The sequence below is a fragment of the Oryza glaberrima genome, chromosome 1 (genome assembly GCF_000147395.1).
Source record: "Oryza glaberrima chromosome 1, OglaRS2, whole genome shotgun sequence".
NCBI classification, from domain to species: domain Eukaryota; kingdom Viridiplantae; phylum Streptophyta; class Magnoliopsida; order Poales; family Poaceae; genus Oryza; species Oryza glaberrima.
Window position 1 is genome coordinate 23,313,088 of NC_068326.1, and position 21,614 is coordinate 23,334,701.

At 44.2% G+C, this 21,614-nt stretch overlaps 2 protein-coding genes and 1 long non-coding RNA gene across 17 annotated transcripts in view; 2 read left to right on the plus strand and 1 right to left on the minus strand.

Moving 5' to 3' along the window:
• Positions 1–21,614, minus strand: part of LOC127770427 (peptide deformylase 1B, chloroplastic) — a 75,871-nt gene that overhangs the window by 14,513 nt on the left and 39,744 nt on the right. The window lies entirely within an intron of this gene.
• Positions 3,795–15,401, plus strand: LOC127781982 (uncharacterized). Its single transcript, XM_052309089.1, has 2 exons — positions 3,795–4,034; positions 14,835–15,401. Exons 1-2 carry the CDS (start codon positions 3,795–3,797, stop codon positions 15,399–15,401), a joined length of 807 nt encoding a protein of 268 aa, XP_052165049.1.
• Positions 15,495–21,282, plus strand: LOC127770452 (uncharacterized). 15 transcript variants are annotated; one of them, XR_008016981.1, is made up of 10 exons: positions 15,495–16,097; positions 16,167–16,446; positions 16,628–18,758; positions 18,860–19,008; positions 19,186–19,334; positions 19,446–19,500; positions 19,830–19,897; positions 19,988–20,090; positions 20,156–20,484; positions 21,054–21,282. It is a non-coding gene; the product is annotated as an uncharacterized LOC127770452 (long non-coding RNA). The 15 variants fall into 15 exon arrangements; XR_008016982.1 differs by having other exon boundaries at positions 20,395–20,484; XR_008016980.1 differs by having other exon boundaries at positions 19,988–20,484.

Below are 21,614 nucleotides of genomic sequence, written 5' to 3' on the forward strand. Positions count from 1 at the left end.
CGCAAATCTCCATGTAACAACATTAAACTTCGGATGATCATATCTTGATCATATAAACCCCGAATCAACCCGTTCAAGTCTCCGAATGTTTGTTATAACCTAAAGAACCATGTGCTTTCTTTTATGTATTGTTATTGCTTCTTTATAGGCTTGTAGCTTTGCTTGTATGCTTCGCATAGCTTCTGTCGTTCCAGAGGTCCCCGAAGCATGGTTCGCGGTCGTCGTCGAAGGTTCGGAAGGCCGTTCTCTCTGAGCAAGGCAAGTCACATCATCCTTGAGCATATTGCATCCCAGTTTATAAAATTATTTTGATTAAAATTAATGCATTATCGCTTTATTTAAATTCCCGTGTTATCACTGTTTTATTTAGCCATGCCTATTTACCTTTTGTTATGACCTTATTATTATTGCTATTGTTATTACTACCTTGTTCACCCTAGGAAAATAAAACCCCAACTAGTGGATACTCTATTCATGGTTCCACTAGTATGAATTTAGGTAGATGCTTCGCTGATTAATTAGGCAACACTAGGTGGTTTTATAACTTTAAACTTTGGGAGTTCTCATATCATTTGGACACTGTGGAATGGTTGGCTTGTGATGGAATTGAACACACACCTCCCCCCCTCTATTTAAAACTCCCAAAATGGTTTTAGGCTGGGCTCGAGGTGCATGGTTCTGCTAGTAGCACCTCGGCCACTGTAAGGACCGGTCTTCGGGCCTCTGTTGCAAAGCACTACCATACTAACCACATGTCTAATAGGCAAGGCTTAACTCGGTGCTCAGTCTAGTCCTGGCAAGAGTACACGGATGGAGATGGACGAAGTCGGAGCTTGATGGACATCTCTAGGGCAAATGAAGGCTACACGAGCTACGGCTCGGTAGTCGAGATGTCATGGCACAGGGCCGGTGTCCTGCTGCTAGGGGCTCAATCTTACCTACCTGTCTTGGGATTCCGGCCGTAGGCGAGGTTGGGTCGGTGCTTTTGTCACGGCTAGGATGGGTAAAGGGGTTATGTCACATCCTTTACGACGGGTTCCACGGCCGTGGAATGCAGAGTAAAGATGTGTCTTGTGGGTAAAGATGTACACCTCTGATCAGAGTAAATCTATTCGAATAGCCGCGCCCTCGGATATGGACAAGCCTAGCAATGTACCCAAGTTAGTGGTTTAATTCTTAAAATTTGCTTAACAACTAAAATATGGAATGGTTGGCCTGGGTTGGTTTGGGACGAGCTGGGACCCAGGTTGGGTTGCCAGTTCGGTCTGAATCATCGTAGGCCTTGGGTTAAGGCAGGTTCGTGAGGGTTCACAGCCTTGATTAATAACACTGTGTAGCTCTAGGATCGTCTTTATAAAATGGCTTTGGGCAACTAAGTGACTTTTAAATGCTGTTTACTGCAAAACTTAACCCCTATTATTACCCCTTGTACCCCCTAGCATTAATCATGCATCTCCCGGTGTGACTTGCTGAGTACTGTGGTTGTACTCATTCTTGCTCAACCTTTCCTCAGTAAGAGAAGCTTTGGAGAAGAAGTCCTAGGTGGAGCCCTGGCTTATACCCCAGTTTAGCGCCTGTGAAGATTGAGCCATAGGCCCGCTAGTCCGGTGCTGTTTATTTCTGTTTGTCAGGCCTTAAGTGCCTTTGTAATAATGTAAATATTATCGATATAATAAAGATGTGCCTTTTGTATCATGTTTGTTTGGTGTACCCCGGCTTTTCCTGGGACGGGGATTAATACACTAGCGTTCTGGAAAAGGTATTTTTCCGGGCGCGACAAGCTGGTATCAGAGCCATCTCGACTGTAGGATAAGCCAAGTGGATAGAACCTAAGGACATATTTTATAAATGGAACTATTTGTGAAATTGTTTTTTCCTCCTCTCCATTATGCTTTTTGCAAAATGTTTATTCTCTTCTTCCTTCTTTAAATTTCAACTAGTACTAGATGGTCAGTTTTGCGAAGAACAAGAGGTCATCAATTGTCTGCCGAAGCTCCGGAAGACTACAGGATCCGCTAGCGAAGTGGAGGAAGTAGTGAAGCTAGCTGTTAAGCAGCAGTGAAGATCTTGGAGAACCCGTCGCAGAACCTAAGCCGCCCTCTAGGGTAGTGTTGTTGGTCGTGTGTTTCCTTGCTTGTGTGTGTAGCGCGTGGTTTGCATCAGTGGGGTGTGATGTAACCATGTTAGGTTGTTTTCTTAATCAACTTGCAGAATAAGTGAAACAAACAACACATCGACAAGAAGAGTTAGTTCCTTTAAGGTCATGTCCCTAGTTCTGGTCTATTCTTTCCTTGTATGCTTCCTCTCTCAACCTCTACCTTGTGACAGATGGATAACACTGGTAACAAAGGCTATGGGAATGATGGATCCGATGACTCAAGAACCCAAGCCAATGGAAATGAGAAAAGCATCAACGAAACCTCACTAGAGCTAATCCAAATTGTAGTTAACCAAACCAACATGTTGGCAACAACATTTCAACTATTACAGAATCAGAACAACCCAGCATGGGCAGCCAACGTTCAAGTACCTACAGTCCAGCAATAGTGCAAGTTATCAGAATTTCTCAAAACTGAGCCTCCAACCTTTGCCATTGCCGTCGATCCTATGGAAGCCAGTGATTGGTTGCGCACAGTCGAGAAGAAGCTGGGGTTGATTCAGTACACAGACCAGGAGCGGGTTGTCTTCGCAACTCATCAGTTGGTTGGACCAGCTTCAGAATGGTGGGATAGCTATGAAGCATCATGGCCAGAAGGACATACCATCAGCTGGGACGAGTTTTCAGCTGTATTCAAGAGATCACATGTTCCCGCAGGAATGATCACACTAAGAAAACGAGAGTTTCGCTACCTGAAGCAAGAAGATTTGACCGTCACAGAGTACCTGCACGAGTTCCATCGTTTGGCTCACTATGCACTAGAAGATGTGGAAACCGATGAAGACAAACAAGAAAAGTTTCTTCAGGGGTTAAAAGATGAGATTGCAGTGCAACTACTCCTAGAGGATTATGAAGATTTTGAGAAACTTATGGACAAAGCCATACAACTCGAAAGTGAGCATAATCGGATGAAGAACTGCAAGAGAAGGAGACCTATTAGGGGCGCTTTTGCTTTCAATAATCGGCACTCAGTTAACACCGTTATCTTGCCTGCACAGAATAGGATTAGTCTTTATATTCAATTTTAAAAAGATGAGGTCAAATGAGCAAGTTTAAAAAAGTAAGATCAAATTAATAGACTACTCTGATTAGCTACAGATACATTCAACATTAAAAATTCAACAGAAGAACCAAATGAACTCACCGCCGAGATCTCCCTCGTAGCCGTCGTCACCCTCGGAGGATAGGATCGGCTCTATGGATATGGATACGATCGGCTCAGAACGTCTGCTTGACTTTTTGTTTGCTATTTTTTTTTTATTTCGGCTCACAAGAAGCTTGGCTCGGACGGTTGTTTCTGTACCAGTTACATGGATAAATGGCTCTGATGATATTATATCAGTATCAGACCATATTAAAAACCGGTATTAATGTACTCTAAATACATCATTGCTGGTTTTTTTAAACGGAATTGCTAAACTTCAGTCGACAGAAAACCTACCTCCAAATCTTGCAAATTTTGGTTCACTGGATGTGCTTTGCGATTTGTGCTTAAGCTGCTTCTTCTCCAACTCCGACGAACTCCTCTTCTTCTCCGGCGCCGGCGACAACCCAAACCCGGCGAAGGGCCGACGAATTAGGGTCCCGGGGTGGGAGGGGGAGGGGGAAGAAGGGGGAGTTTGCCGGGCTTAGAGGGATGGCCGAGGAAGGCGGTAGCCTGGCGGTGGGCGGCGGATCGGACGGGTGGCGAGGTGTCGGCAGTGGCGCCGGAGCCGCGGGGCTGGAGGACGGCGGTGGGCCGGCGTTGGGCCAGCGTTGGTGGCGGGGGCATCTTGCCGCCGACGGCTCGAGGAGGAAGAAGGGGGGAGGGGGAGGGGAGGAGGCTGGCCGGGGGAGCGTCGCCGGCACCGTTGACGCCCTTCGGCCAGCCGGCAAGGCGAGCGGCAGCGCAATGGGGCGGTGGCGGCGGGGGATCGGGCGGTGGCGAGATGGAACGCGCGATGGTAGCGGCGGCAGCGGAATGCGCGAATAGGTGGGGAATGGGAGGAAAAAAATTAGGGTTAAAGCTGTGCACGAATCCTAAAGCGTATCCAACGGTCCAAAATTTCAACGATGGGAGGTGGGATTTTCTGTCAACGGATATATAGACAGTCCCTTTTTTAAACAACCGACACTAATGTCCTTACATTAGCGCCAGGTTTTTTTTCTCTCATGATTGTCGAAACATGAATTCGGCAATAATAAAAAGGGGTAGCGCACGAGACCTAAAAGTGGATGGATGCGGAGACAAAGATTTAGACAGGTTCAGGCCCTTTCGATGAGAGGTAATACCCTACTCTTGTTTGGGGATTTGAATACGCCGAGTGTAGTATTGATCTGACGATCAGGTGTGTCATGCCCCTAGAGGGCCTCCTGCCCACCTTATATAGGATGAGGGGTAGGATTACAAGATAGAAACCTTAACCAATACGGTATCGGTTTCCTAAATCTACTTTACAATCTTATCAAACCAGGACTTTAGGCCGTTCCATAATATACAGGGAAACGTAATACCCAAGTCATGATCCGTTACATATTTCATAGATATAAATTATCCCCTATAATCAGTCGGATAACCACGCTGTGTGGGTATGGGGTACCCATAATCTCCACCGGTAGCCCCTGAGACCTTCGCAGTCGAAAAGATAATCTTCTCTCAAACCAGATTACTCCAAAGCCGAGTGCTTCAATCATCTTCGCCATTGTCTCCCGAGTACTTTTACCAAATCTGAAGACTGTGGAGGGCTGAAAAATAATTAAATGTAAACTTAGGTGCATCGACTAGATGCACCTAATAGGTGTAGCCCCCGACTATGGGGTTAATTGAATAAACCAAGCATATAGTCAGGGAACAAATAATCCGACCAACTGAGTAGTTTTTGATAATTATAGTCAACCAAGTGACTTGATACCAATATATAGCATATGCGGTGTGAATCCCCAAATAATATGATCCAGGTGACTGCTTTGCAAAATATGATGCGTACAACCTAAAGTTGACAACATCTTTGAAAATTCACATAGCAAAACAGCTATAAAGAAGAGCTTGATGTTGTGAATAAAGAAATTTCCAAAGTATTGGGCATACACCATGCGCACACTGCTTTAACAAATGTGCTTAAGTCCCTAAAGACACATGGTTTCACCACACCTAGAAATATATGGCATATGTGGTGTAACATCCGAGTAAATAAACTCATAAGGATTTACCAACCGTCTGGAAAATGACCAAAATATATAATCAGCCTAAGCCATAATATTGGTCAATAAAAATGCACACTTACGTGACAAAAGGCAATGATATTGTATCCAATTAATTGCTTGATAAACCCAAACAGCGGCATGACTATATAAAAAAGTCAGCAGGGCAGCTATATAAAGCTTTACTATTTGACACCTTTTAAGATGCATTGTACCAACTCCTAAAAAGTTGAGTAACTGCAGTATAAAAGGATTTTAAGATATTAGGCACTTGATCACGCGCACTTTGGCCTAAGCAAAAAGTGCCTAAGTCCCTAAAAGAACGTGACAGGCCACACCTGAAAATATGGCCTGTAGACATATTAGGCCTAGGCCAAAAAATATGCCTTCGACACCTTTTAAAGGATGACGCATCTAACATGCTCCCGAGTAATAAATCTTCCGGGTGATATAGACTAAGTGTAGCTCATATGAATAGCTTCTGATCTGAGTGATTATCCCTTATGGGATACTCCCAAATAGAATCCTGACTGGCGCAAGTATTCGGTTGATAGCCCTTACGGGGAATAATGAATAGTCCAGTCATTGAGCATAAGAAATCGACTCATGACCATAAATTCAAGTTGAATGTATCCGGAACAAGTCCAAATTGAAGATATAAACCTCGCGCTTGAGTTGATGAGCCCCTATGCATGTAGCTTATCCTTCTGTCGTAGTCACAATTGTCCATTGATGGTAGCTGACGCAGTCGGCATGGAGATGAAATGACCAACATGAAGATGATATTGCTCATCAGAGGTGACGGAAGATGTCAGTGGTAGTAAAAACAGTGACACCAATAAAAGGTGATGAAGTCGCATAGCCGTGGAGACGAAGAAACTAGTCGACAGCAGTCAGGTCAGCTAGCAGTAAAGATGAAGGCGCCCAACAACAACGACAGAGCAGTCGGTTGCGACGAAAGCAAGCCGACGACGAAGACGTAGACGCGCATCAATGGTGATGGTGAAATCCACCAATCATGAAGATGAAGAAAATAGTCGGCGACGGCAAACGCATCCGACGGTAATGATGATTAGCGGCAACAGAGATAGCCAGCTATGATGACGAAATTGCCCATCAATGGCAACAGTGTAGGCTATGTTGAAGAGGCTTGACAGGATGTTGATGAAGATGACGATGTCAGCGATCCAGTCAATAGCGGTGTAGCAGCCGATGATAACGATGAAGACGCTCATCAGTGTTTGCGTAGTAGGTCAACCGTGAATGTGAAATAATAAGTCGGTGAAGACATAATTATCCATTAGCAACAACGGAGATGTCAGGGCCGATGAAGTAGAGGTGCTGGTGATGATGTTAGTGACAATAATCCATCAAACTGTTGAGAAGATATCAAAGCTTGAGTAGTTTCCTTGATGCGAGCGTGTGCATAAAGAAGACTGATGCAACGCTTCTTGATTTACGAAGATGACTGCAGAACTTAGTGTTATAGCTGTTGTAGATGCTTCACTTGGAGGAAAGTAGATGTTGTTGTCCAACTCGTTGAATCTGAGTTAATTGGTTGATAACTCCAAACTCCCGAACATGTAGATTAAATCTCAAACTTGATATTTTGGAGTAGATTGTGACGGCACGGAGAAGCCAAAATTGCCGGTGTAATAATTGGAGTCGCTGAAATTAAATGTTGGTTCTGAAGCGAAGACGAAGATAATAACTCCTAGAGTTGACTCATTGATTGATTGATTGCTTCATCTTGACATAAAGCCTGTCGAATTTTGAGAGTCTTGTATTTGTGTAGCCCCCGACTCTTTGGTTAGTTGAGAAACTACTGAAGATAGAGTCGAGAACTGTAGCTTCTTGTTGTCGAGTACTCATTGCTTGAGTAAAGATAAATATTGAAGATGTCCGAATAGAAATTTTGAAAATTATAGAACCACTTGCTGTAGTATAATAACACGCATCATATTTGGTAACGCATGCCGAGATGTCGAAGCTCCTGTAGACGTCGTGATTGGTGAAGTAGCAAATCTTGCGAAGTAGAGGCAATAGAGTTTGCCAATGCTGAAGATAATGACGGTGAAGTCGCTCCACCATGGTGACAAAGTTGCATAGTCGTGATGATGTGAACATGAGTCAGCAGCAACAGAAGAAAACCAGTGGCGAAGCCGCGTAGTTGTGAAGATAAAAACACTAGTCGGCGGTGGCTTAACCAGTCAGCGACGGAAGAAGTAGAATGATGACGAAAACGAAGACGTCCTTGAATGACGGCAAAATAGGCTAGCCGTGAAAATGAATCCACCATGAGCGGCAGCGAAGGCAAACCGGCGATGACGGTGATGCCGGTCAATGATGACGAAGACGCGCAGCCGTGGAGGCAAACAAACCGGTCGGCGTCAGACAAGGCGACCAGCAATGAAGGCGATGACATCCATAAGTAGTGGTAGCAGCATAAACCAGCCGTAGAGGCGAGGACACCAGTCAACAGCAGGCGAGACGACCGGTGGTGAAGACGATAAGGCCAATCAGCACTAGAAGAATCATGCAGCCATGGAAGTGAAGAAACCAGTCGGCAGCAGACGTAGACAGCTTGCGTTGAAGATGATGATGCCTATTAGCGGTGGCGGCGACGTGGCCAGTCGTGAAAACGATATCACCAGTTGGCGTCATACAAGGCGGCCGGTCGGTGTAGACGCCCAACAACGGCGGCATAATAGGCCAGCCGTGCAGGCGGAAACACAAGTCAGCAACGGACGAGGAGGCCGGTCAGTGAAGACGTAGACGCCCAACATCGGCGGCATAATAGGCCAGCCGTGCAGGCAGAAACACTAGTCGGCGGCAGACAAGGCGACCGGTCGGTGAAGACGTAGACACCCAACATCGACGGCATAATAGGCCAGCCGTGCAGGCGAAAACACAAGTCGGCGGTGGCGAAGACAAGCCGGTGGTGAAGATGTAAACACCCAACATCGACGGCATAATAGGCCAGCCGTGCAGGCGGAAACACCAGTCGGCGGCGGCGAAGGCAAGCCGGTGGTGAAGACGTAAACGCTCAACAACGGTGGTGTGACCAACCAACTGTGTAGGTGAAAACACCAGTCGGCGGCGACGGAGGCGAGCTGGCGGTAAAGACATAGACGCCCATCAACGGCGGCATAATAGGCCAGCCGTGCAGGCGGAAATACCAGTCGGCGGCGTTGAAGGCAAGCCGGTCGGTGAAGACGTAGACGCCCATCAACGACAGCATCATAGGCCAGCCGTGCAGGCGAAAACACCAGTCGACGGCGACGGAGGCAAGCCGGTGGTGATGTTCTGACTGATCCATTCCTGAAGCGTGTAGGAGATAAGCTATGAATCCCTATTATGCATATCTGGATCTGGATCCTGCAGAACAAACATATAGGATGAGTAGTATCTGATGTAAATATAATACTCGAGGAAAATTCAAGTATTTTAAAATGTTTATAAATATGTATTTCTCCTCTTGTCAATTTTGATTTCCCCGGGTAGATGACTCCGTACGTTTAAACACTCTGTCCGACTAGTCATAGCCCCCAAGCATCGGGAGTCGGCCTAAGCACTTCCCAAACATGCATGTGAGTGGCATGAGTTCGTCATTAATGGAACAAAGTTTCACGAATCAGAATTTACTACTCGGGTACTTTTGCAATTGTAAAGAGCAGAAAATAAATTTATCTTATCTCTATGCTTTTGATTTATAACGAATAATACTTAGCACCTTGCGTTACTCAGTCCATCCAATGAGCCCTCGGGTGCTAGGAATCGGCCCAAAGGCAACTATCCATTGACAAACCAAACGGAAAGTATAGGAAGATAGAACTCCATAACTCGATAGGCACTTTTGTACTCAGATTATGTCGCAAGCAATCAAGATAAAATTATAAAAAATGTTTAAAAAATATGATATAACATCTGCAGCCCCCGACTCACTAGTCAACGGCGAACCAGTTGATGTAGTGAGGCAGAGGAAAAGAAAAATATCATAGAAAATTAATGATGATTTAGCTTTGCAATATTCCCCTTGATGACGGCAGAGGTGGCCGATGTGGAAACGAGGTCGTCCATCAATGGCGACAAAAACACCTGCCATCGAGGCAACTGAGGCGCCTGGCGGTGAAGATGAGGACGCCCATCAACGGTGGGGTGACCAACCAACCGTATAGGCGAGGACACCAGTCGGCGACGACGGAGGCAGGCCAGCGGTGAAGTCGTAGATGCCCAACAACGATGGTGTGACCAACCAACCGTACAGGTGAGGACATCAGTCGGCGGCGACGGAGGCAGGCTGGCGGTGAAGTCGTAGACGCCCAACAACGATGGTGTGACCAACCAACCGTATAGGCGAGGACACCAGTCAGCGACGACGGAGGCAGGCCGGTCAGTGAAGATGTAGATACCCATCAACGGCGGTAGAGTCCACCAACCGCATAAGCGAAAACACTGGTCTGTGACGGTGAAGGCGGTCGGCTCAGGAAAACACTGATCCGTGAATATTCAGTGAACAGAACCGCAACAATGCAAGGCTTGATTCCCTGGGACGTAGGACATGTGCAAGCAGCATAGATCTGCAATCCTCTTGATAGGAAGGTTGTGTATGTGCGCGTAGCAATTTCCACGTGAAGAAAAATCACATGAACAGGAGCCCTTTGATGACTTCTGCCTGACTGCCCTACTTTTGCTCCTGGGAACGCGTGCGCGATTAGATGGCCTCCTGTTGCTTTTTCTGCAACGTGCGCTGCTGCTGGATGGTTGGGACTGCTAGCTGCCGCTCCTTCTCCTCGGTGCTTGGTTGCACACGCGTGGACGGCGTCGAGTCGGAGTCGATATGCCTAAGCGACCTCGCGTTGTACTGCGGCAAGTTAATCTCGGCAAATTGATATCTTCGACTAGACAACCGTGACGAACACGCCGGCGACCGGGATTAGTAGATCGGATCTCTCGAAGTGAGAGGTTTGTTGGGAGGTGAATATGAATCCGGCCACGTTCGAGATTGGTTACATCGCACTCGTCGACGGGAAACTCGGCGCCACTCCTACCTGGTGCGTCAACTGTTAAAACATGAATTCGGCAATAATAAAAGGGGTAGTGCACGAGACCTAAAAGTAGATGGATGCGGAGACAAAGATTTAGACAGGTTCAGTCCCTCTCGATAAGAGGTAATACCCTACTCCTGTTTGGGGATTTCAATCCGCCGAGTGTAGTATTGATCTGACGATCAGATGTGTCATGCCCCTAAAGGGCCTCCTGTCCACCTTATATAAGATAAGGGGCAGGATTGCAAAATAGAAACCTTAACCAATACGGTATCGGTTTCCTAAATCTACTTTACAATCTTATCAAACCAGGACTTTAGGCCGTCCCATAATATACAGCGAAACGTAATACCCAAGTCATGATCAGTTACATATTTCATAGATATAAGTTATCCCCTATAACCAGTCGGATAACCACGCCGTGTGGATACGGGGTACCCATAATCTCCACAATGATTCACACGGGTTGAGGGGATGGGAAAACCCTATCAGTGCCCGGTTTTCGCTAACAGGTACAGATGAGGCGGCACAAATAGGTTGTTCTATACTAGTGTTTGAAAAATAAAAGGTTGGCTCGCATGTAAAAACTAAAACTAGTTATTCATATATTTCAAGATAAATGCACTAAATGCATAGGTAAAAGATAGAGAGAGAAGAAATATAGAAACAATCTTATAGCTCATCTATTATACATGTTATTTTTAATATGAGCTCGGCTATTAAACTTACTCTAAGTAGAGCTCTACTGAAAGGAGAGGAGTGTCTGGTTTTCGGTTTACCTTGGTTTCGTTGACGTTTCTCATAGGCTAGCTCGGTATCTCATGTAGCTAGCTATACATGCTAGCTTGAATCTAGTACTTCCTCCGTATTTTAATATATGACGTCGTTAACTTTTTAATCAACATTTGATCACTTGTCTTATTCAAAATTTTTATGCAAATATAAAAATACTTATATCATACTTAAAGAACATTTGATGATAAATCAAGTCACAATAAAATAAATTATAATTACATAAATTTTTTAAATAAGACGAAAGGTCAAACGTTTGTTAAAAAGTCAACGGCGTCATACATTAAAATACGGAGGGAGTAGTTCCCTTTGGTGTGTTTAGTTCATACCAAAATTGAAACGATGTGACGGAAAAGTTAGAAGTTTATGTGTGTAAGAAAGTTTTGATGTGATAGAAAAATGGAAAGTTTGAAGAAAAAGTTTAGAAGTAAACAAAGGCTAACTTCGGCTAACTTCAGAAAAAGACAATTGGAACTCTATACAGTATGGCTACAAACCAAATGAAGATGTCGCAATCGGGATTTAATCAGCACATTTTATTACAACTCTTTTATACTTAAACTCCGAAGCCTCAATGCTCTATTATGATATCTATATCTTAACTCTTAATCTCTATCTCTTCTCTACTGCTTATAAAAAATAAAAATAAGAGATATTTCCTTCGTCCGTCGAAGCAAACAAAAAATAGCGAATTTTTTTTTAAAAAAAAGTCCGACTCCTAGATACGGTTCCCTCTCAGAAACGAAAAAAAATCAGACTCTAGATTCGATTTCCCTTAAAAACGAAAAATAAAATACACCACTCCTCTCGGTTTGAGTTCGAGATCTCAGGCACCACTCCTCTCGGTTTCAATCTATACCGTGATATCCTATACATCTTGGTGAAAAAAATTGATGTGCCAGATTGAAGATCTATTTGCAAAAACGAAAGCTATCGGTCGAGAGCATTCCATTTTTATATGATTTTAATTTTTGGGTTTGTACTTTTGCATTTGAGTCCCTGTAATTTTTATATTTACATTTGAGCCCCTATAATCTTGCAATAAGATACTTGAAGTCATTTTTGTTAAAAAAAATAATAAGAGGCAGAGAACAAGGGTAGAAAGGTGCATAAAAAGAAAAAGAAAAACCGCAAAAAAAAGAAGAAAAACAACAACAATAAAAGTCTGTTTCCCCTAAGTGGCGAAAAAAACCGTAGATCCGATTCCCATAAAAGGCAAAAAAAAAAGTGGTGAAAAAAAACGCTAGATCCGATTCCTTTAAAAACGGAAAAAAAAAAGTCTGATTCCTATGAAGGCGAAAAAAATCCGAAAAAAACATCTAAAATGGTTCATCCGATTCCCTAAGAAAGTGGGGAAAAAATGGTTCGTAAAAAATAAAAAGTTGGTTCGTATAAAATAAAAAATACGCACGAGAAAAAAAGGAAAGGGAAAATCAAATTCTGATTTCTAATCAGTATGTATCCCTTCTCTATCTCTAATCTAATCTAACTATTTTAAAAGAGAAAATGCACGAGAAAAATAAAAATGGTTTAAAAAATGTGTTAGAAAAAAGTCAGAAAAAAAGGCAAAAAACACGCTAAAAAGGTTTTCCATCTTCCATAAAAAAAATAAAAAAACGCGCGAGAAAAATAATTTCCATCCTTTATAAATTTTTTTAAAAAAAATACATGTGAGGAAAAAACTGTAAGAAAAAACGAGCCATTTCTAAAAAAAAATAATTTGAAAAAACCGTGCAAGAAAAAAACACCGTCTATTAAAAAACAAATCGCTCTGAAAAAAATTGTCAGAAAAAACGCTAAATTGATGGACGCTTAAGTCGGATAGGATCCATCGATTTTTTGCCATCTACTATACCGTTTTTATTTTGTCATATATTCTCCTGTATTGAAAAAAAGCAAAAAAAAAAAGAACATTCGAAAAAAACAAGCAAAAAACCGCGTGAGAAAATGATTGTTAGAAAAAACAGGCAAAAAAACACACGAGAAAAGAAAAGCAAAAAAGGGAGAAAGATATGGTTTTTGCCATCAGTAAAAAAGAAAAAAAAAGACATGATAGGAAAAAAAGTTAGAAAGAAATGCGCCATTTCTGATAAATGGTTTGAGAAAATCGCACAAGAAAAAAAAACACCGTTTATAAAAAAAATAAGCCACTCATTAGAATACAAACATTGTCATTGACATGATTATATATGAAAAGCATATATTATCATTAGAATTTATTCATCCATTGCAATGCACGGGCATTTTTCTAGTAACTAACTAATTAAAAGATTCCTAATTTTCCGTACGTCACAAGAGGAGGGTGCGCCTTCGTAGCCTCGTCCGTTGCCCTCCATCGCTCCCTTGTATCCTCAGAATCGGAACAGGAAACACTTCCCACAGTCGGCACAAACAAATCGGATGCACACACCACAAGGAAAAAAATCCCACAGCTGTTCCAAAATTTCATTCCCAATTTAAAAATAAAATTATACCTGAAAGGAGAACTTGTGAATTTAAATCAGACTCTAATTCACCTAAATAGAATCAGAAAAGAGATACATGGAGAACTCTAATCTAACGCGGATTCGATTTGCACTCAATAACAGTTGAAACCAACCCCATAAATACTTCCACGGGATTGTAAAAAATCAATCGGGTCAACCTGATTTCACAGGGCGGCTTTGACTTGCGGCTGCGAGCTCCAAGCGGCAGGGCACACTTCGGCGAGCGGCGGCAGTGCACGGCTTCGACAAGGAGGAGCACTTCAATCCTCAAAAAACTACAATGCTCTGGGCTCCTGGTGGTTGCGGCCCTCGCAACGCTGGATCCACCGCCCATCAACCACATCGCAGCCCTTGATCCTACCCACCACCACCCACCAGCTCGTCGTCGCCCTCAAGCCTCCTCACCGCCGGATCGGCCACCCACCAACCTCGCCGCCGCCCACGCGCCTTGGCTGTCGCAGCTGCCGTGGGGCCGTCACCGCCATGGCCACCTTAGCCATCATCGCCGCGGCCGCCGTCTCTGTGGCCGTCTTGGCCATCGCTGCCACAGCCACCGCCCACCGTTGCCATGGCCGAGAAGGTGTAGGGAGCGAAGAGAGGAAATGAAGGACGGAAAAGGAGCGATCTGTGCCAGCCACCGTGATGGGGAAGGATTGGGGCCGGCCCACCGCGTAAAGGAGAAGGAGAGGCATCAGCGCAGCGCTAGGGGGAGAGGAGCGCAGTAGAGACCTTCGCCTCAGGGGAGGGAGAGCAGCAAGCGTGCCGGGAGTCCGGGAGGAGTTCAATCGCCTGCTGCTGCTGCCGCCGCCGAGGCGTGGAGGTCGCTCAAATTCAAAACCATTAAAAGCGGCGGGCTGGGCGGCCGCTCGGCGTGTCCACATCAGCAATTTGCTACAGTACTACAATGCTCGGGTATATTTTTGCTAAAAAGCCCTCCGATTTTCTGTAATTATTTAAATGCCTATCACGATAAGTTGTTAGAGAGGAGAATCCGCGAATAAGAACCTATATGTAAAAGTGGAACACGTAGGGCCCTTTTTCGCAAAATGGCGCCCACTCCCTACCGAGAAAATTACATATCTACCATCTCATAAGAATAGCTTTGCTAGAATATCATTATGAAAACGGGCTTCGCTGGAATACCTTCCTCAACCAGAGTGTCTTTGCCAGAATGCCTTCCCGGACAGAAATGCCCCTGGTTCTTCTTCTTCCTCCATCCCGCGCGTGAAGAGCTCGCCGGCGACCATGGCCAGCTCCACCGCCGTGCCACCGATGCCGCCTTGCCGACGGTGGAGTGGTGCGCCCGTGCAGCTGAGGTCATCGCGGAAGGACTCCGGCGGCGATGGCGCGGATCCGGCCAACGCGCATGCGCGGGGAGCCGATGGCGCCGCTCCTGGCCGCCGCCGCCTCCTTGTCGCCACCGCGCAGCCCTTCGTCGGAGCTCGCGCCCGCCGCCACCGACCAGCCCTCCACCGGAGCCCGCGCTCGTCGCCGTCGACCGCACCTGCCGCTACCGCGCAGCCCTCCGCCGGAGCCCGTGCCCACGCCCATCGTCGGCACTGGCGGGGATGGCAGGGAGGGCAGCGCCCCAATCGCAGTCGGCAAGGCGGCATCGGTGGCGCGGCGGTGGAGCTGGCCATGGCCGCCGGCGAGTTCTTCACGCACGGGATGGAGGAAGAAGAAGAGCCAGGGGCATTTCTGTCCGGGATGGTATTTTGGCAAAGACACTCTGGTTGAGGATGGTATTCTAGCGAAGCCCGTTTTCATAATGGTATTCTAGCGAAGTCATTCTTATAGGATGGTAGATATGCAATTTTCTCCTACCTATCCGTTGCCGCCCGCCCCCTCTCCCTCCCTCTCCAGCGCCGCCACCGAGCGGCTCGCGCCGCCGCCTCCGCCACCCCTCGCGCCGCCATCTCCGCCATCGTCGTCGCCGTCGCCTCGCCTCGTCTCGGCCGCCTCCGCCACCCCTCGCGCCGCCACCTCCACCATCGTCGTCGTCGTCATCGTCGTCGCCACCCCTCTCCCACTGCCGTCTCCGCCATCGTTGTCGCCGTCGCTTCGCGCCGCCACGGCCGCCGCCGCCTCCGACTTCCCCGTCGCCTCGCGTCGTCGTCGCCGCCGCCCGCCCCCGCCACCATCTCCGGCCCCCCAAACCCTAGCCGCCGCCGCCCGCTCGTTCCGACGGGGATTCGGAGGGGGTCGAGGGGAGGCAGATTTGAGGAGGGAGAGGCGGCAGCAGCAATAAAGAGGGGAGAAGCGCTGCCGCAGCCCGCATCCCCTCCTCTCGCCCCTCCCTCTCCCACCGGGCGATTCGCAAGCCGCCGCTGCCACCGCTCTCGACCGCTGCCACCGCCGTTGCATAGGATCCACGAACCGCCGGCGGGGGCGACCTCGACCTCGACCTCAGCCTTGGCTGCTTCAATGGTTGCAGTGAGCTTTCTTCTCATCCCCTCATGTGTGCTTCTGTTTTTGCAATGTCTCTCATTCATGATCCAACAGTGGGGATAGGTGGAGGCGTGGCGCTCCGTCCTGGAAGGGTGGAGGCGGGAGATGCTCTGACCATCGGCGGCTGGCATCAGCATCAGATCCAGGCTGCGTGGCGCAGATCGAACGTAGAGGCGTGATCTAATGACGGTGGTGGAGTTGCAACCAAGGTCGATGGGGACGGCGAGGGCATCGTGGATGAAGAGGCAGAGGTCGGAGCGGCGGACCATGGTGCGGCATAGTGGTAGCGATGACAGCTAGGCTGCAGTGACCCGCCAAGGAGGTGGAGAGCGCGGTGAGAAGCGGACGATGCGGTGCCGCTCATCCTATTTTGTCCTTCGATTTTTGTGTGGGGATCGATTTCGTTGGTTTTGTTGGGCGTATAAGTTTTTCATCGTTCTTGGGCCCATTGCCTTTTGCCTTTCGTCCTGTTTGTTTCGTTTACTCTTTACTTTTCATTCTTCTTAATTGTGCAGGTTAGGTGTGCATAACTCGGTGAAAATGCTCAAAGGAGGATGGCCACTTAGCTCCTGCGAGCCATAGCCTTCATGGCCAATGCTGGGAACGTCAACGAGGTGCAGCAGCAAAGAGCATCAAGCACCAGGCAGTGGTGGACGCAAGGCAAGAGCGGTGTCTGTTGCCGCGTTCCACATCGCCATGCTCAGGTCAATGTACGGGCTGCTCCTAGATGAGATGGTTGGATATTGTGCTGAGGCATGCTACTGGGAGCATCAGTTGGAGGATTACATCAAGCTCATTGTCTCCAGTAAGCTCGAGGGGAAGAATATCTTCAACGCTGTGAAGATTAATCGTAAGTACTCACCCTTCGTTCCTCCCTGGTGGGTGCTAAGTTAGTTACCCATGCCACTTCAAAGTAAAATGATCTGTCTGTAAGTTAGCTCAGGTCGATTTAGGGCCAATGGTCCCGTCGAATAAATATAAGAAGTTTAGTATGCCCAATGTTGGCAAGGCTCATAGTATCTTCAATTTGAAGTAGTACAGGTAGGAAATTCTGACTGAAATATCAATTTTAAGAAAACAGAAATATTGCTGCATCAATTAAAATAATGCTCTACGTATATTCTCATCGGCAAAAATGCATTTTTTTTCTCCAGCATTCATTTTAATTACAGATCGTAGAACTTACTCTGCCATCAAGCACCTACAGTGATTACTATCAATGTTTCTGCTGAAGCCCCTCTATACTGTTGGAGCTGACAAGCATAAACAGGCAACTAAGAAGGAAAACGAATGAGGTGCATTGCTGTTTTAGGCTACTCCCTGCCTTTTTGTAACTTTGATTGCCAAACTACTCAATTCAATTGCTGTTTTAAAACTAAAGTAATATATAATGCAAATACACTACAATTTGTTGGCTGTTGCCAACTTGCAGGCGATGACAGCCAAACTGGAGATTACATATGATCTACTATGCAACTCTGTGGTCCATACTAATTCCATTTCGCATTGCTATATATGTTCTTTAGAAAAAAAAATGATATATATACTTACTGAAGGTTAATTGGGTTTGTTGCCAGTTGGGTCAGAACACTCCCTCTGCCTTTTTTTTTTATATGAACTAACAAATGTCATATATAAAGAAATAGGGGGTATATCAGAACAGAGGGAGAGTGCATTGACAATTGGTTATTTCATGAGGAGGTTAAGTGTAGCAGCATTAGTTAGTATTGTATCCGTTGAAGTGGAGGAAATAAGAGTATAATCTGCTTTGTGCCAAATTGCAGAGTAAATGTTCTTCAAGATGTGGATTTCTTTAGGTGTTGTTTAGATGTTCTCCTTGATCTAATGATTTATGGGCTGACACTTTATATTTTCATTCATGTAGTTTGGCAGATGGTGCTGCCACCCAAATTCATTAGCTTTTACCTATTGATTTATGTCTAATGGCAACCTGCTGGAAGGAGGATTAATAGGCATAAAGGATGTGCGATATGTAGTATATGTAGAACTGTTTCGCAAAAAGTTTCTGATCATTTTCAGATTAATGTTGAATATGGTTATAATCAGTTATGGTAATACTGATCAATGTGCCATTTGTGTTGCTTTGTTTTGGGGCACTGGAAATGCAAAACAAATGTTCATGATAATTCTATATGTTGATTAATCCTAATTCTTAAATAGGAAGAATCTGGTCTGACATAAGAATCACGTAAATTTTGCTTCGACATAAGAATTCTTCCATGTATATACAAGATGCCCAAAAATAAGATTTGTTATCGACCGTTAACCATCTTATGAGGATGCTTGATTTTTTAGAAATTTGTAACGTACTATTCTGTTTACAGTTTGTACGGTGAAATAACTACAGAAGTCATGAATGCCACTGCAGTACGTCGCTTTTATGTTTATAATAGTTAACATTCAGTTTTGCCTCTGTGTTGGTTTTTATTTTTGATTGTCGGAATAATATATTCAGAGCTGCCTTATACTGTTGCAGCAGAGTCAAGGTAATATCATAGTTAAAATTACATGATCATTTCAGATGATAATGAAGGCACAACACTCCATAGATAAAATGTTGGACTCAAACAATGTATAGTCCATATAAGTTTTCCATAGATCAAGCTCCCCACCTACAACTACAAGGTCCTCATCCCTTCCCTACGTTTCTCTTGTTTTGGGATTGTAGTAGGTTCTTCTGATAACAAATTCTATATTGTGATTGTTGTTGGTGTGAACAAATGCAGATGTACCATGGAGGGAAAATCTGCTTCACCGTGCACTTGAAACCTCTGTGTGTGAAGAACTACCCAAGGTTCAAGTCACGCAAATGCTGTGCCACAGGCTTGTATTGTGGCTAGCGACGGAGGTGCTGATTCTGCTATATTAGGGCATGGTAAATTGCTTTTTTTGGTTTGCTAATTTCAAATGGGAATTCTCTTAGTAGAGTTTCAGTTTAGCCAATCAAATTTGGAGATTGATTTCATCAAATTTCTTGCTTGGCATATTTCTTATTCTCGAAAAATAATTTTGATGTGTCATTTAACCATGTTTATTTATTTGGGTTTGCAAGAAGTAACGGAGGTGAATGTTAGTGCACCTACTGGTGGTGGTCTTCAGCTTGAACTGGTGCATAGTAGCTGGTTTCCAAACTCTAACCCAATCTCAAGGTGCCCTACAACTCGCCAACTTCGCAAGCTTATCATCAAGTAGCACTAGCAGGTTTGTCCTTCCATGATACGCAAATGGTTACCCATGGACCTTTTGCTTCCCAAGTTTGGTTGCACATGGATGGAATAATCAAAATAGATGTTTTTAATGTTGTATGTGCAGATGGTCTAGCAACAAATCTGTCCCCAGTAGTTCACATATTTCATCTCCATTCTGGGTAATAATTGCTTTCAATCTGCTTTATTCCTCCTGTGAAGTATTTACTGTCAGCAGCACACCATATTTTTTTTTGTTGTCAACTAATAATAATCTTGTGTCACAAGCAACATAACCTGTTATAAAGTTTCTGGTTAAAAATATCCTATGACCAGTATAAACCAAATGCTATTATTCCTAATATATGCTACTCTAAAGATTTTTCTCCATGAATATTCCGGTCTCTCACATGCACATTGTAGCGCTGAATTGCTTAACAACTTTGCAAATGAAATATTCCTGGTTGGTTCATTAAGTTATAAATAAACTTTTCGAATACTCAAATAACAGGTACTCAACGGTTTTGAGATGGACAATGCTTCATCCAGATATAATAATCTGGAAATTTGGAAATTTGGGTTGGGATTTCATTAAGGAGACTTTTTTTAAAGTGGTTTTCACATGTATAATATGCCCTGACCTCTTCTCTTTTTTTTTTTTTACCTCAGGTTTGTCAGTTGGATTGCCTCTGAAACTTTTGAATGGTCATGAACTGGAAATAATCATTGATAATAATGCTTATTTGAAAATAGTTGATGCGTTTGTGATCAGGTGATAATGATAAGCTCTTTATTTTTATGTCCATTGCATCTTCATTTAAAGTGTACCAAAAACAGGAAACACATCCGAAGGGGACAGTAATTATGTCTATTGGAAAATCAGCCTTCTGATGTTTGGAGCTTGTTTCTTACGACTTTCTCTTTCAGCAAGCCTCTTTTTTATTAGATTCCCTAGACTATCTTTATAAGAAATGGTAAGGAGGCGCTGCTATTGATTTGTAATATTTTGTGTCAGTTGTGCAATGTCTGACCAGATCATTATCATACACATTAATTTTTATGGTCATTAACTGCAGAATCTGAAGAAAGCAGAAACCAACATTTTTGTTCTCCATGGTTTGATCTATGATCACAAGGAGACAAGATATTATTTTCAAGAGGATTGGGTAAGTGTCGTAATTGTTAGTTCAGCAATCTTGAAAGTGATTCTCTTGCAGCCAAGCTTGATTCTTATAAACAGAAATCAAGGCCCACCTTGGCACTAATGGATGTCCATCCTTTGTTTCTGTGTAGTATTGTATTTCTGATTTCCTAAAGCGGTCTTGGTGAAGGTTGATGATTTGTATACTAAGATATGACTCAAATTTAATAGTTGAAATAAGCTTAGGCTTTTAGACCTTTCTTCCGTTATGTGTACTGAATGCATTATTAATGTATTAAATTGATTTTAAGATAATATCCATGTTTAGTGACACTTAAAAAAGAATCACGAAGAAATTTAACCCTAGCAGATTTCCTCCTATGTATCATGACAAAATAAAAAAAAATATCCCGTGCCACAAATATATCTTTTGAAAAATAATATAGTAAGGATAAGGATAAAATCCGTCATGTAATATTAATAACCTTCTTCAGAGTACGTTCTTTTATGTGCTTGTTTCCAGGTTTATTTTACTTTCATGTCCTATTAGAGATGAAATGGCTATGGTACTGATTGTTTGCTCTTCCTATGTAGGCCCCACGGTACTGACTACATTATATTATACCCACGGATTGTGCTGAAATTTAGTGGAGCTTTTGGTGTAGAAAAGGCGGTGGAGGACGAGAGGCAGGGAGTGATTCCATTGAATGCTTGAAACATTTGTATTAGTTTTCTGTTTTCAGATTTCCTGGAAGCAAATTTAACCATAGCATGACAAATGCCTAGCCCTTCAATGAAAATATAGATGCTTTAACAGTTTAAAGTGCAGCTATACCTTTTCATCGTATTTGATATGCAAAGTAGGTCAACAAGTGCAAAACCCTTTGGTCATCCAGAAAACCAACGGTGGTGTGGCTTTGAATGAATGTGAATTATCTGCAGTGCTGCAGTGCTCTTTCATATGGGTTAATTGTCATTAGGAACTTTTGTTGTAATTATGTCCAAAAAAAATGATTGTGCTGTAACTATAACTACTAGCAACTGTGGTAGTTTAGGTGTCTGATAACTTTTGCTACAAATACTATCAATGAACAATGATTTTCACTAATCATGTGCAGTTATTTGTGTGCCCTTAAAATTTAAGCTAGCTGTGCA

Excerpts from the sequence above, each read along its gene's own strand:
- LOC127781982 (XM_052309089.1), top strand. The coding sequence starts at position 3,795 with ATGGCCGAGGAAGGCGGTAGCCTGGCGGTGGGCGGCGGATCGGACGGG. Across the intron at positions 4,035-14,834 it reads CCCTTCGGCCAGCCGGCAAG|AATGCCTTCCCGGACAGAAA; the intron begins GCGAGCGGCAGC and ends TGTCTTTGCCAG.